Source organism: Anomalospiza imberbis, chromosome 5, assembly GCF_031753505.1.
Source record: "Anomalospiza imberbis isolate Cuckoo-Finch-1a 21T00152 chromosome 5, ASM3175350v1, whole genome shotgun sequence".
Taxonomy (NCBI): domain Eukaryota; kingdom Metazoa; phylum Chordata; class Aves; order Passeriformes; family Viduidae; genus Anomalospiza; species Anomalospiza imberbis.
The window spans coordinates 68,501,267-68,515,546 of NC_089685.1; the positions used below are offsets into that span (position 1 = coordinate 68,501,267).

The 14,280-nt window shown below is 41.6% G+C and overlaps 1 protein-coding gene across 1 annotated transcript in view; it reads right to left on the reverse strand.

Moving 5' to 3' along the window:
* Positions 1-7,873: 7,873 nt before the first annotated feature.
* Positions 7,874-14,280, reverse strand: part of DCP1B (decapping mRNA 1B) — a 39,862-nt gene continuing 33,455 nt past the window's right edge. The window contains exons 8-9 of the mRNA XM_068191833.1: positions 10,570-10,818; positions 7,874-8,814 (exon numbers count right to left, since the gene is read on the reverse strand). Coding sequence (XP_068047934.1) covers positions 8,734-8,814; positions 10,570-10,818 — 330 coding nt within the window. The 3' untranslated portion in view covers positions 7,874-8,733. The remainder of the gene's footprint in view (positions 8,815-10,569; positions 10,819-14,280) is intronic.

A 14,280-nucleotide genomic window follows, 5' to 3' on the forward strand; every position in this document is an offset into this window, starting at 1 on the left:
CGCATCAGAGACTCTGAGCAGAGAGCGAGGGAAGAGCAGAGCTAATGGGACAGGAAGGATAATGGGAATCTTGCACCAACTGGTCTCCTAAGTGTCATCTTTGTCACACAGCTGGAGAGAGCATATTTGGGAGCAACTGTAATTTGTTTTTTCATCAATACAGGAGCTGCATATGAAAATACTCTTGCTGTTCTGGTCACTCCCTGCTGGCTTTGTTCATTTGCCTGGCCTACAGGAGGCTCAGGGCACGCCAGGCTGCCGCGTGCCAGCCACCGGGATGCTGCAGAGCAAGGGAGAGGGGAAGGGATTCCTGCTGGGTGATACAGTACCTGCAAAGGGAAGGGAATACAATATCAGAAATCCCACATTTGTCTGGACTAATTTTTGGTTGCTAGGCTGCTGCTGTTGCCTCTGTCTGCTCTTTGCTTTTCCAGTTTTCGCTGCTTACACAAGATGCTGATCTCTTTACAAAGTGCTGGATCTGGGAAACAGAGCGATTTGGGCTGGACTGAGGGATTTCTCAGTTGGCTGCAAACAAAAATGAAGTGTTTGGAGAGGAGTGAAGCCGCAGTGAGGTGTGACTGAGCATCAGTCTCTGCCTCTTGACTTCTGTGACCTCCATACATCCGTTATGGAACTGCTCCTCATGCCCATTTTAAGTGGGGTAATATTTCCTTCTCTCTCCTTTAGAAGGGTAATGTGTATAAAAAGCACTTCTAGACACTTCTATCTAGCTATTTATGTAAATGCACTTGTAGAGCAATGTTGAAGAGTTAAAAGATATATGTAAGAAACAGAATTATTTTAAAACCATGTTAAAATTTCTCATCCAAAGGGGAATATGAAATCATCACTTCCAGAAAAGGAGCAGAGCACTTTGGGTTGAATACCTGAAGAGTGTTTGTGCCCCTCCGTTCTGTATTTGAACCTGTTCCTGTTCCCCTCCTCACCTTCTGTCTGTCCAGGCCTGCCCTCTCAGCACAGCCTAATTAAGCAGCTTCTTAATTACATTATGGTGTGGCGAGAAGAGCCCCACTTCCATCTTCCTGTCACCTCCTAAGCTGATATTTTATCTCTGAGGTCTTCCCATTTCATAACCTGCTTGCTTCAAGGTGTGCACAGCAGAGACACAAGGGCGTGTTGTCTTCATCTCTGGGCATGGGACTGCTCACTGCACTGCACACTGGCCAGCCTTTGTCTGCAGGACTTAGCAGCCCCCTGCAGTGAGGGATTAGCTGAGCGTCCTGAAATTTAATGCTCTCTAAGTTTCTGCTTTTAGCCAAGGAAGTGAAAGTTTTCCTGAATAAAATGATGTTTTGTTTGTGCTCTTCTATCTCCCTGCTCCCTGTTCTGATTTTCACGCCTTCACTTCTGCCCCTAAAGGTGAGCTGAAAATTTCCAGTTTTCACACCTCTTTAGAAGTATTCACTAATTTCAAAGTCCTTACTGGATCTTCTTGAGTATGCCATCATAATTTCTTCATATCTCTCAGACAAAGGAGTTAACTCAAAGGAGACAAAGGAGACTCCTCAAATTTACATTTCTACTCATTCCCTCTATCCTTCCCTTGATGAAGCTCCTGCTTTATGATCCCTGGAGGGACTTTTCTCAAAGACAACAGTACTTTTATTTGTTACAGGAGTCATCATCTTCACCTGTGGTCCTGCTGACACTCTGAGACATTCCTAAGCTGTGGCACACGTTTGGTGGGACGTGATGGACTTGAAAGGAGCCTGTGGTGATGGCCTGTGCTTGCTCGTGGGGCAGACAAGGGTTACATCATCTCCCTGCAGCTGCTTTGGAGGAACTGGAGGCGGTGATTTTAGGAGTTGGGGCAGGGGTAAGGAGGAGGGCACAGATGGCTTGGAAGCACTAGGTTTTGGCCTTCAGGGGTGAAAACAGGAGAAGGGAAAGAGGGTGAGACAGCAGAGGAACGAGGATGATGCTGCTTGCAAACACACCTCTCACAGAGGTGGGAACTGCACCTCTGCTGCCAAACTTCCAGCATTAAGTAGGTGATTCCTGAACTTTAGTATGATTTTGCAACTTGGCAGCTCCCTTAATTCAAGCTCTTGGCTGCAGCTCGCTGCATCCATGGCAGAAGGCAGGAGAGGCAGGACTTCCCTGATAAGGATCCAGGAGGGGAGCCCCAGGCACAAAGAAACCCTGCTCAGATGAATGAAATGCAGGCACTTTTGCTAAGTGGTAGGTCTGGGGCTACTGCTCCAGGCAGAAAGCAGGCAGCTGTTGGTGAGCCAGACTGCAAAGCAGCAGTAAAAATGAAGGAAAACAGAGCTTTTGTTCCCAGCCTGAGTAGCCCTGCTCTGGGAGGGCTGCCAAGAGCCTGCACGCTCCTTTCCTCTCCCCCTCTCAACCTCGTATTTACAGGCAAGTGCTGAAGAAAAACCCAGAGGTGGGCAGGGTTCTGAAGTGACATATTAATAATTTCTCTCTCCCTTCTAGGATGTTAGAGAAGCAGATTTCAGGTCTTGGTGAAGAAATCCAGGGTGGGTGGCTGTACCTGGAGACAAAGGGTGTAACAAGAGACGTATGGCAGCAGCACTTGGGCAAGAAAAATGTTAATATTTATATGGGATCTGACCATGGGATTAATATCCCTCTGTGCACACAGTAGCAGCTGTAGGAATACCGTCATGTTCCAGAGTTCCCTCATGGCATGGAAGCAGGATACTCTCTTGCTGATAGGAAGATGTCATCCTTTCTATTTCTTTTCTCCTGTTTAGTCACATGCTGGAGGGTTTTCCCTTCTGCCTTTAGAGGGCTTACCTTGCTTTTTGTGGCATTTGTGTCCAAATAGAGAAAAAACATATTTTAATTAATGTATGCTCCAAATGGCTTAAAAAAATGTTGTGTAGGGTTCTTTTAATTACCTGTTTGACTGAAGCTGCTGCTCTCAGAAAATGTGCAGTGACTTCCTATTGTATACACCAGATGTTTATTCTGAATTAATTTATTGGATTTTTTTATGTTGTTGCTCACCTATTGGAAAGAAGCATGGAGATTACTTGAAACTCAAATTCTTTCCACAACAGCTATAAAGGAAAGGCATTCCTACATTAAACATATTTCTCCCAAAATCTGTTCTTCAAAGTGACGTAAAAATCTCCTTTTCTTCTCCACTTTACCCTTGCCAGTACTTATTTCCTGCTTGTTTCAGTAGCTTTTTCCAGCTATACTTAAAGCAATATGGTTCCTGCATTTCACATTCGCTTCCATGCTGGGCAGATTTATATCTGAACACTCTTCTGGTTTGAGGGTACAATCTCCATTACATTTAAACCCCCACAGATCTGAAGGGCAGATTCACGCCATCCTCTGCTGCACTCTGGGGAAAGGCAGGGGCTGACACTGGTGCCAGTGCAGGTTCAGCACAGGGTGCTGGTGCTGGGGAAGGCGCTGCCCAGGCTAACTTTAGCCCAGACACTCTAATCCCCCACGCTAAATTAGGTTTGTGCTGAGAGCTGCCCTCGCCAAGATCCCATCTTTGCACCGGGTCTGCGCAGAGATGAGGCTGGGGATCAGCAGCTGCCCTGTGGGAAGGTACCTGCAAACACTCCTGGATTCCCAGAGTCAGCCAAGGCAGGGGGTACAACAAAGACACCTTCTAGGACTTGTGGCATTTGCCAAGTCTTGATGTCAGCCAAGAGCCTTTGGATGCCAGTTTCCCCAACACCTCAGAGCAGTTCAATGCAGAGCTGCAGCTCCTGCCTCTCTCTGCCCTCCCCACATCCCAGCCCAGGGCTGCACAACCCATCCATGTGTGAAATACAAAGCTGTGTTTTGTGTCAGGTAAATGAAGGCAACCTGTGTAATTGTAATTGTGAAATGTGTGGAACATGGCCATGGGACAGTTACAAGGATGAGTTCTAATAAACAACTGAGGAAAGCATGGAAGAAGGCTTTTGAACCAGTCTTTTATTTGCAAATAACAATGTATAAGTCTTAAGCTGTTTGCAATCAGAACTTTTGAATTATAACTTTAGAATCTTGCTTAGTATTAAGGATTTTAAACTGTAGAATGTATAAGTCTTAAGCTGTTTGCAATCAGAACTTTTGAATTATAACTTTAGAATGTTGCTTAGTACAAACAATTTTGAACTGTAGCTTTAGAATGTATAAAGGATTTAAACAGAAAGGGAAGTGACCCCATCCCAAGCTCCTAGAGAAGGAAGATGGACATCAAGGTTGCTGATTAATGATTTTGAAAGGGGAAGCTGGACATCACTACCACAGATTAATGATCCTGGAAAATAGAAGCTGGACCCCACCATCTGGACACACATCCTGGGATGTACACAACAGAGTATAGAAATTGGAAAGGAACCAGACATCACCATCACAGATTTACGATTCTAAAGTATAGAATTGTGACGTCAAAAGGACCCTAAAAGGATCAATAAATACCAGCCAGCCCAACAATCAGTGCGCAGTTGGAGGGGAAAACCCCCACCACTGTACCCAGCACTGTCTTTGCTCATACGCTACCATATTAATTAATAAATTGAATTGCTACTTGATATATTGGCTGAGTCAAGCATCTCATTTCTAACACATGCCCTGATCCAGTGCCTGGGCTTCCCTCTGAGCCACACGACATCAATCCCAACCTTAGCATGCTGCATTAATTCTGCTGCAAGACATGTGCAGCCATCTTAAAATAGAAAAGGAGACAAACAAAGGGAAAAGGCAGAAAAGACTGGTGTGGGAGCGGGGATGAGCAGCTAGAAGTGAGTGGTTGGGATGGGCTTCCCCTTCAGCAGCAGAGCCAGCTCAAAGTGTTTATAAAGCCACAACCTTGGTTTCCTCAGTGTCTTGCAGAACCTCATTTTCCACTTGCAGCTTGTATCTGCCAAGTTCCCTGCTCTGGTATTCCCAACTGAGCTGTGCACAGATTTACATCTAAAGGCCAGAACAAGCTTGTTAGAGATATTCACAGGAGTTTGGAAAAGGCAAAGACTTGTAAGAGTCTCTTAAAAGTCCTCAGAACTACAAGTAAGGTTTACTGTAGGTTGACTGAGGATTAAAGTTTTAGTGCATTATTCATCTCCAGGAGTGGAATTTTGCCTTTCTCTAGGTTTCATGGACCCCTCTGGGTAAAACTGCCTTCTCATAACATTTTTTTCCACTAGAACCTCCAATGCTTACTGAAAAATGTCTTTTAATTTTGCCTTTTCCTTAGCAAAGACTTCCAAGTTTGCTAAAATATTGAACTATGATTTTAATGTCCCAAAGGAACACTGGTATCTTCAATACCCACTACTTTTATGACTGAAATTCAAAGCTCAACACATTCTAAATAGGCTGTCAGAAGAGCTGGAGCATCCTGCCTGTTTAGCTGCATCCTGCTCTTGGGAAATTTTATTTTGCTGCACCATTTTAATTATCCCCATTGCAGCTACAACAAGCAGGAACAACAGAGAGCTAGTGAATAAAAATCAAAGTAAGGAGTGGAATTTTCTGTGAGAAAATATATGGATGCCTTCACTGAGTATTGTGGATTTCCATGATAGACACGGACAGAAATGATGCTTCAGTGTTTTACTGACTTTTTACTCCTTGTCTTCTCACTCTAGTTTAATAGATGTGGAATTTTTTAAGGAAGTGGACAGTGGTTAAGTGGAACGACACTGAAAACAAATATCAGCTCAAGGCTGAAAAGGGGATTAATGCATAAAACACTGGTGCAACTGCTTCTGGAATTCTTGCTGGCTCCAAATGTTATTTAAAGTTATTTAATTCTGCTGGGAGAAAAAAAAAACCAACCAAAAAACCACAACTCAAAAGGAGCAGTATCACAAGAAGTACATAAACAATAAAATTACACATGCATACTGTGAAGTCATCTAAAGTAGAGTTAATGTGATCCTTATATCCTTTCTGATTTTCTACTTGCTCTCTTTTTTCCATATTCAGATAAAGAAAAAACAAAACACGACCAAAGAAAGGCAATTCTAAACTGCTGAAGTCTTTTCTTCTCAAAAGGCCTTGTTAGCCTAAGAGCTCATAGTTCTAACAGTGTCTTAAAAGAAAATTTAAAAATTGAGGAACCTGAATGTTTGCAAGCACCATATTCAGAGGTGGTGCATTCATACTCACCAAATTCGGTATCAAATTCACCATATTTGATACCCAAAACACTTTTTTTTGGTATCATGCACAGACCTGGCTGCACAGAGACACTCCCAGCTGATACAGAGCTGCTAAAAATCCACAATGCCAAAAGGCAGAGATGAAGTTTTCAGCATTCCATGACACTGGAAGCCTCCAGCTGTATTTCTGGATAAAGCCTTTTTCTGAGAGAGGTACTTCAGTTTGCAGTAGAAAGGGCCATGGGTCAGTTCTACACTCCAGTATGACCCAAGCTCAGTCTCCAACTCTGTCCTGTCCTCTGAGATGGAAACCTAGACAAGAAGTTTGGCTTCATTTCTCCACAGATTTCTCTCACTACTTTTCCTCTTCTTCTCATTGTCATAAAACTCAGGGCTTCTTACCACTGCTGTTCTTGGTAAACAGGATAGACTTTAAAACAGCACCTCCATTCTTCAGCAACAACTTTTCTTCTCTCCACAAAAGGCAAGTTTATGCCTTCTGAATAATCCCAGAAATCCCTTACAGTGCAATACAGTGAGAGAAATCCAATTCTGCCAGCATTACTTGGTGTAGATGCAACCAGAAGAGAGGGCAGCGAAAAGAAACCCTGAATTACCTCAATCCTTGTCTGCTTTAAGATAAGCCTCAGCTTGTCAAGCATAATGCCAATACTACAGTTTTCTTAAGCACCCAGAGTTAACAGATGTTGTAAAAAATATGCCTTTAATTTCTGTAAATTGCTCTGACAAGTAATAAATAAGAGTATTTTTAAAACTTCTACTTACCTTTTTGTAAATAAAATATTTGCCCCATAACTAGAAAATCGATTATCAAGATGGCTTGAGATGCCTAAGGATTATTTTTACCCACCAATTACAGAAGTTCTGCATGTCAAACGAGGTCTTAACTATGTGTCCTCATCATCTTTAAAATGCACTCTCAGATAATCCAACATCACAGACACCAATTATGCATGTATTTAGTTTCAAACTCTTTTGTGTAGATTGCAATATCTTCCACACCAGTTCATTCCGAAATAATACCAATTAACTCAGTAGAATCCCATAAATTATAAAGGCTACATACATTATGAAGACTACAGGATTAGAATTTGCTATCTTTAAAGTCTGCTTTTCCTGCTATGTGCTCAACACATTAATTCCACTGAATCTGCAAGAATCATAAACTAACAACATGCAACCAGAGTGTGACTTGCTGTCTACCGGCTACTTAGCGTAGGGAAACTCCAGCAGTTTCTTGGGGTTATTTGCTTATGTGAATAAAGAAAGTAGCTCTTGACTTTTTGGGTTTTTTTCTTATGTGTTTAGAGCTTTTCCCAAGAAATGGCAGCAAATCCCCCCTACCCTTGCATGGGGCAGCAGCAACTGTTTGACTCATTACAACTCTACTAATTGAAACCTGCAGCTAAACTGACACTGAAGAACTTTCACAGATGAGGCTACTGAGTTGTGCCTACATCAATGCCCACCAAAAAGAAGATTGAATAATCATTCATGGATTACAGTTTGGGTTCTCTGCGCCCACAGAAGAAATGCCTCCTCAGCAACAACTGTGTATTCCTAAACTGTAGTAAACTGGCACTTCAGCAGCAGATGCTAATAAAAATATACATAAAAATCCTTTCAATCATTTATTCTAGTTGATTTAAAACCTCGTGTGTCTTCTGCCAAGTGTAAAAACATTGTTGAGTCATACAAATGAAATATATAGCCCATGGTGCAATAAAATGAAATCAGCACACAGGAGGGATTATCCATTTTTATTTTCTTTAGAAATGGATCAATGAAATCACTGTGCTCCAGGAACATGCTTAAAAAATGTACACCAGGTAGCATTCCCCTTAACAAATTTTCACATTGCTTGTAATTATGCAGATTGGACCTGGAATAATAGAAACATGAATCCAGTGTCACCCCAGAGCTCTGTGCCAGCCAAGTACATCATTCACAACCCACCCCCCCCGCCCCCAATTCCTCGAACACCTGCAGAATCCCATTTCTATATCTAGCTAAAAATATTCTTGTCAAAATAGAAAAAGATTTTCCTACAAAAATTTTGGGGGACACTTCTTCTAAATTGCTTTGCAGACAACTAAGTACGATGATCAGTGTTCCCGAAGCCTCCCTTTCCAAGATTTCAGCGGGATTTTCATGTTCCTAAAAATAGTCCAACATTGCCACCATGTGGTCAGGGACGGGCGCGTTCCCCGGGACAGCCGCGCGGGACGGCTCAGGGAAAACCAGGGACAAATACCTCGGCAATGAGAAACCACGCTGCAAGAGAAAAAGGAAACTGGATCCTGAGAACTGAGTCCTTATGCCGGGAAACCAACTCTAAGTATGGACCAGGTTAAGAAAAATAATTTAAGATATTTTGTGATTAATTCTTCAGCGTTGCGACGCTCCCCTTGCTAAAGGCACAATCCATTTCTGCTCGCTTTTTTTTTTCTCAGTACAACATGTATTTGCCATCAAGGAAAATCTAAGTGTATGCAAAATGCCTAAGACCATTCATTTCTTCAAACATAATCATACTTGAAAATTTCAAAATCTTCTTCCTGGAGTTCAGGAAGCCATGGAAATTGATTGAAGAGATGATCTTTCACATTGGCTTTTTCATCGCCGCCTTCCGCACACTGAAGAGATATGCTTCATAAATGATGTTCAAGAAGTTGTCATCATTCTGAAAAACAAAACAGGTCATTGTCAGCAGGATAACTGGAGTAAAGAGATCAGAAGGTTATTCCATTTTATGGACCAGACACTTTTCAGCCTTACTCTTTTTTAAAAAAGGGAACAATAGCGAAGCCCTTTCCTTCACCGAAGATCTGTTTTATCTCCCATGACTGCACCTCAGTAAGGAGCAATGAGTACACAGAAAGAAGATTTTCTATACTCACAGTGCATTTAAATAGAGTCCAGTATTGTTGCATAATAACTCAGTGACAATACTGTCATTACAACCCTGCTATTTCTCATTTTGCCCTCATTTTTCTAGGGACTCCCTTAAATTTGTCCTCTGTCAGGTCAGGGATAATTCCAAGCATGTCTGAAGGAATAATGAAACACTCTGGATTGTGATCCTACACCAAAACCCTACCTGGGAAAATCCTTGCATCTTGTTTAGCTCTTTTAGGCTTAATGCTCCCTATGGGATGCTGCTCCTTTTGCTCTGATGCTTAACTTTTTCCTTCTGAAGAACATTTTGCAAGAATGAGTCAGCCCACATTAAGAAAGAATGTTATAAGTAGCTCACATAAACATATGAGGATAATTACAATAAAGATAATATTTAAGGAAAATTAGGTACATCCAAGATTGCAGTTTTATATAATGGAAAATGACAGCTAACAAATTGGCAGTGAATAATTTCAAGGTAACTCAGTTAATCCTAACTACCACCAAGAATAGCAGGGTTAAATATGTATTTTACAAGTACAAAGTTACAGAGGGTAAACCCCAGTCTTCCTTGAGTAGTTTTTCCTCTTTAACTTCATGTATGGTTTTAATAGTATCCACACACTCAAAGTATGTAAAGGCAACATAATGTGGTATTTTTTACATCCCAAAATAAAAGTACAGGGAAAAATGAGAAAGCCCTCCAGCCTGTTAAAGATACTATTTATTTTCTGAATTTGTAACTTAAATAACATTTTAAGTAACTTACAATTATGACTTTTAATTTTATTCCAAAACCATGCAAGCACATAGTTTTGACCTAGAAACTGGACGTGTTTCTCTGCCCCTTGTGTTCTGCAGCCAGGTTTTTAGTTATGTAATCTCTCCTCAACTTCTACTCTTCAGATATTACTCACACAGCATGATAAAGAAAAAAAAAATCATAATTATGCATCATGCCAGAGCAGTAAACAATCATCTCATACATAACATTGTTAATGCTTTGTCATAATTAAACCTGAAAAACTGCAGCAAAAGGAATTCTATTTAATGTAATTCTCTATTTCAAATGCTAAACTGAATGAACATACATTCATGTTATCTAGCCCATATTTTAAAGTTGCTCACACTCATCCTGCAATTTTAATCTCCCATCTGAATTGCTCTTACTGCTTACACACATCTCTGAAATATCTGGCAGCTAGGATAATCACCCATTATTTATCCTTGGCTAAAAATATAATAGATGTCTCTCTGGCTCAGAGGCTGACCTTACAAAGCTTTCAGTCATCTTTTTTCTTTTCCACCAAATGTATTACCTTTTCTGAACCCCAAATCAGATGCATTAATCAAAATGCAGTTGAGCCAGCAGTGTGCAAGGAGGGAGAGCCTATCTCATCACCCTGGCACAAGTAGCTCCACTTCCAACACATATTTAATTATGCATTTTGCCTTTAGAAAAATACAACAATTACAGGGTGCTTGTATCAAAACGGGCAGCGGGATTTTCAGCAAAGTGGGAGAACTCCTGGCACTGTACCTGGATGAGGTGTAGGAGTGTTTCCTGCAGCTGCATCTTGGTGATGGAGGTGCTGCTGGCCACGGCTGCCTCGGGGGCTGGCAGGGAGAGGAGCAGGCTGGCCGAGCTGGCAGCGGCCTCGGGGTTTGCTGCTGCAAAGCGCCCGCTCTCAGCAGCTTTGGGCGGAGCGGGCGTGGGCTGGCTGAACACCATGGGGGACATCAGCAGGGTGGGGGTCACAGTGGCAGGAATGTGCTGAGGGGACATTACCTGTCAGGATAAGAACACGGGCATCAGTTAAAGCTGTCTGCTTCATTCTGTGGGAATGGAGATGGTGAGAACTGCAGAGAGACTGGCAGCGGGCACAGACTGCTGGAGAGCGATACTGCGGTGTAAAACTCCAGCTCAACGCCACCTCTGGGATCTATTTCTGATGAAAAGGCCTTCCATCCAATTTGAGATTGCAGACATGGAGTCAAGTGTGATAAATCTATCTGATAGGCAAATGATCTTAGGACAACAGGATTTTATTACAGGAATTGGATTACTAATAAATATCAGCACTTAGAGAATGCAGCTGTAAAGTCTTCCACGCAGGGACAGCAAGCCAGGAAGTTTAATCTTTGAGAACATGAGACATGCAAATATCACTGTTAAAGACTAGTCCCTGTACCTAATACTAAAAAGTATTTTCCAATTATAATTTTCAAATTACTTTATAAATGTATATATGTGTGTATTTTACCTTCTCATTTTACTTAAAGACAGAGAAACCAAAACCAGTGATTTAGCTAAAGAGCCATAGTGAGCTCACGGCACTGTCAGAAACAGAACAGACACACAACCAACACAGAGTTGACAAAATCAAAGTGGCCCTCAGAGAGAACCGTGATGCTGCAGCAGTTGCCTCAGTATCTTAGCCACACCAACCTGCACATCTGCCAAATAATTTTCACCTTCAAATTTTGCAGTGAATCTTGGAACTGTAAAACATGCAGGATTAGCAAATACTATCAGATACAATATTAGCAAATACTATCATATGTAATATACAACATAACAGAAAGTTAATTCACTCAGCTTTCAGACATCAGGTCTCTCTTCAGGTAATTCCAGCAATAAATCTTATCCTAATCAGCCATTTTCTTGCTGTTCAAGTATCCAATCTTTTTAAAGTACAGACAAAGGAATTGATACAAGCTCACCAAAGCTTCTCCCTTTTGGACTGGAGCACGGATTTATTGCTACCATATTAAGGTGAAAGGCTACGGAATCACTTCACTCTGTGTCCTGGATTACATTTGAATTTTGAAGAAAAATTAAGAGAACTGAGGTTGATCTCCTAGGTATGCAAAACCACAGAGATTATCATTAAAGAACAGTCACATTTTTGTAGCTTGTCCTTCTCCTAGTTATGATTGTTCTACCCAAGACATTTCTGAACAACGTTTGTGAGACCACAATACAAGGAGAAATAGAAACAAAGAGGACTGAGATTTCACTCTGTTTTATGGAAAATTTAAGGAAGCAGAAAGACTAGGGGTCAGGAAAAAAAGCATGCAATATACACCTAATGCAAAAGTCTTGCTTTTGTTCCACCCAATATTTACTTAGTTAGGTAAATATTGGGTCTGTTTCTCACACACAGAGTACCACAAAACTCTAGACTACAGCTTTCTTCCAACCCTACAGTACGTAATCAAAACAGCAATGACCAGGTCTGTGTTCCAAGCCTCTGACTGAGCAGAGGTATTACAAACTGACTGAAGCTTTGCACACCTACGCTTGAAAAACAACACTCATTTTAGAAGAAAACCAGTACGAGTCCAAAGTGACATCCTTCTGTAGAGTGAGACCTTCAGACTCTGCACAGGTCTTGTCCTGCCTGTGGAACACCAACTACCCCCAGATACTCATCCCAATGCTTCTGCTCTACTTATCCATGCTGTTGCAGCAATTTCTCTTTAATTTACCTCCAACAAAACTGGCAGGGCTTGCTTAAACAAGATGAGTCTTCCTAATGTGATTTCAAGAATGCATATACAAAACTGCTCTACAAGGGCAGGAACCTCCTGCAAAGAGAAGGTTGGAGCAGCTGGAGGAGATACAGTGTCCCACTAACACAGCTTAATCTACAGCAGACTCTGCCAGCCCCAGATAACACAGCTTTCGAAGTCAAAAGACATTTTTCTCATTTGCTCAAGGCAAACAAACGAAACCTGAGACAAACCGTGCCCTTAAAAATACACAGCTCCTCCTGACAAGCACATGGTGTGGTTTGAAAGACACATGAAGAATGCTTTGTCTTCTCTGGATAGGAAGGTTTGTTAGGTAGGACATGCCAAGCATATGGAAACTATATGGAATGAGCAATATTGCCATCTGCTGGTGACACAGCCGACATCTACAGGGTCATGCAGAACTTCAAATCGTCAGAAGAATAGAGAGTATATGCGTCTTCTTTCAGTACATAGCATTGCTGTCTGTCCTCAATGTTAGAATGTATTTTTTGCTAACAGCTCAAGTTCAAAGCTTCTGCCATTGAACAAACCTTTACATAAAAAACATGGATTGTTTGGGATTTGTTTTAAAAAGAAAGCAAAATTTTCATTTGAGATTCAGCTCGGATCACCTTGAGTCACTGGGACAAGTGGCACCCACCAGAAAACAGGGTGCTGATCTTGGCATTACCAGTGCAACTCCTGTAACACCACGCTTTTGCAGAAGGCACTGTAAATGCTCTGGAGGGACACAAACAGGCTTTGGACCAATCTTTTAGCTTTGAGTAACTTCTCACCAGTCACAACAGCCCTTCCTAAATTCAGTTTATCAGCTTCTTACCCACAGAAACGGAGCTGCTTCTTCATCCATTATCTCCAGCTTTCAGGTCAACACTTAAATCTCTGAGTCACTAATAACAGAGTAGGAGTCTGCCGTCAGCTGTGCAGCAATGAAGTAAGAACAAGAAAAATGTGCAGAATAACTTGTGCAGTATCTAACATCCTTTCCCTGAAGCTCAAACGCTCACTAAGATATCAGACTGGTGCTCTGTGTGGCTGTTGGCAGCTGGGTGACACCATAGCTGGCATGAACCAAGGAGTGCACTGGGTCTCCTGCAATGCAAACTGGAACCTTCTGTTGTTTCCTCTGTGAACAGAATCACAGGTGGATCAAGTGCTCCTCTGGAGCAGCAGCACCCAGTGTGTGCTGTGGGCCTAAACAGTTTTCAGAGGCAATGCTTAAAACTGAGGACATAATTCTAAGAATGGTTTAGGAACTTTAAAGGCAGTTAATTAAAATAAAGCTAGCTACAATGCTAACATTGCTTTGTCTTTCAAGTTTAATTTAGAATATTTTAATTGATGTTTAGCTACAGAAGCTGAAATTACTTTTTGAAACAAGTTTAATGCACCTATTTGCATTATGCAATTGCTGAAACTGCAGTCAGGACAACAGAGAAGAAGTGCTGTGATGCTCACACCACAGACACTGGGGTTTCATGCACATACTCAGAAGATGTAACATTATGTACAAAATACATTCTTGATGGAAAAATGCCCCAAGAAATGCAAAAAATGAGATATGCGGTCTTCTGAAGAAATGATAAATTTGTGTCTGGGTTATTGTAAGCCCTTTTAAAACCATAATTCTGATTAACATAAACACTTAAGCATGCATGCATCTATAATCAGGATAACACATGCCTAACACTAAACATATCCCTAAGAGCCC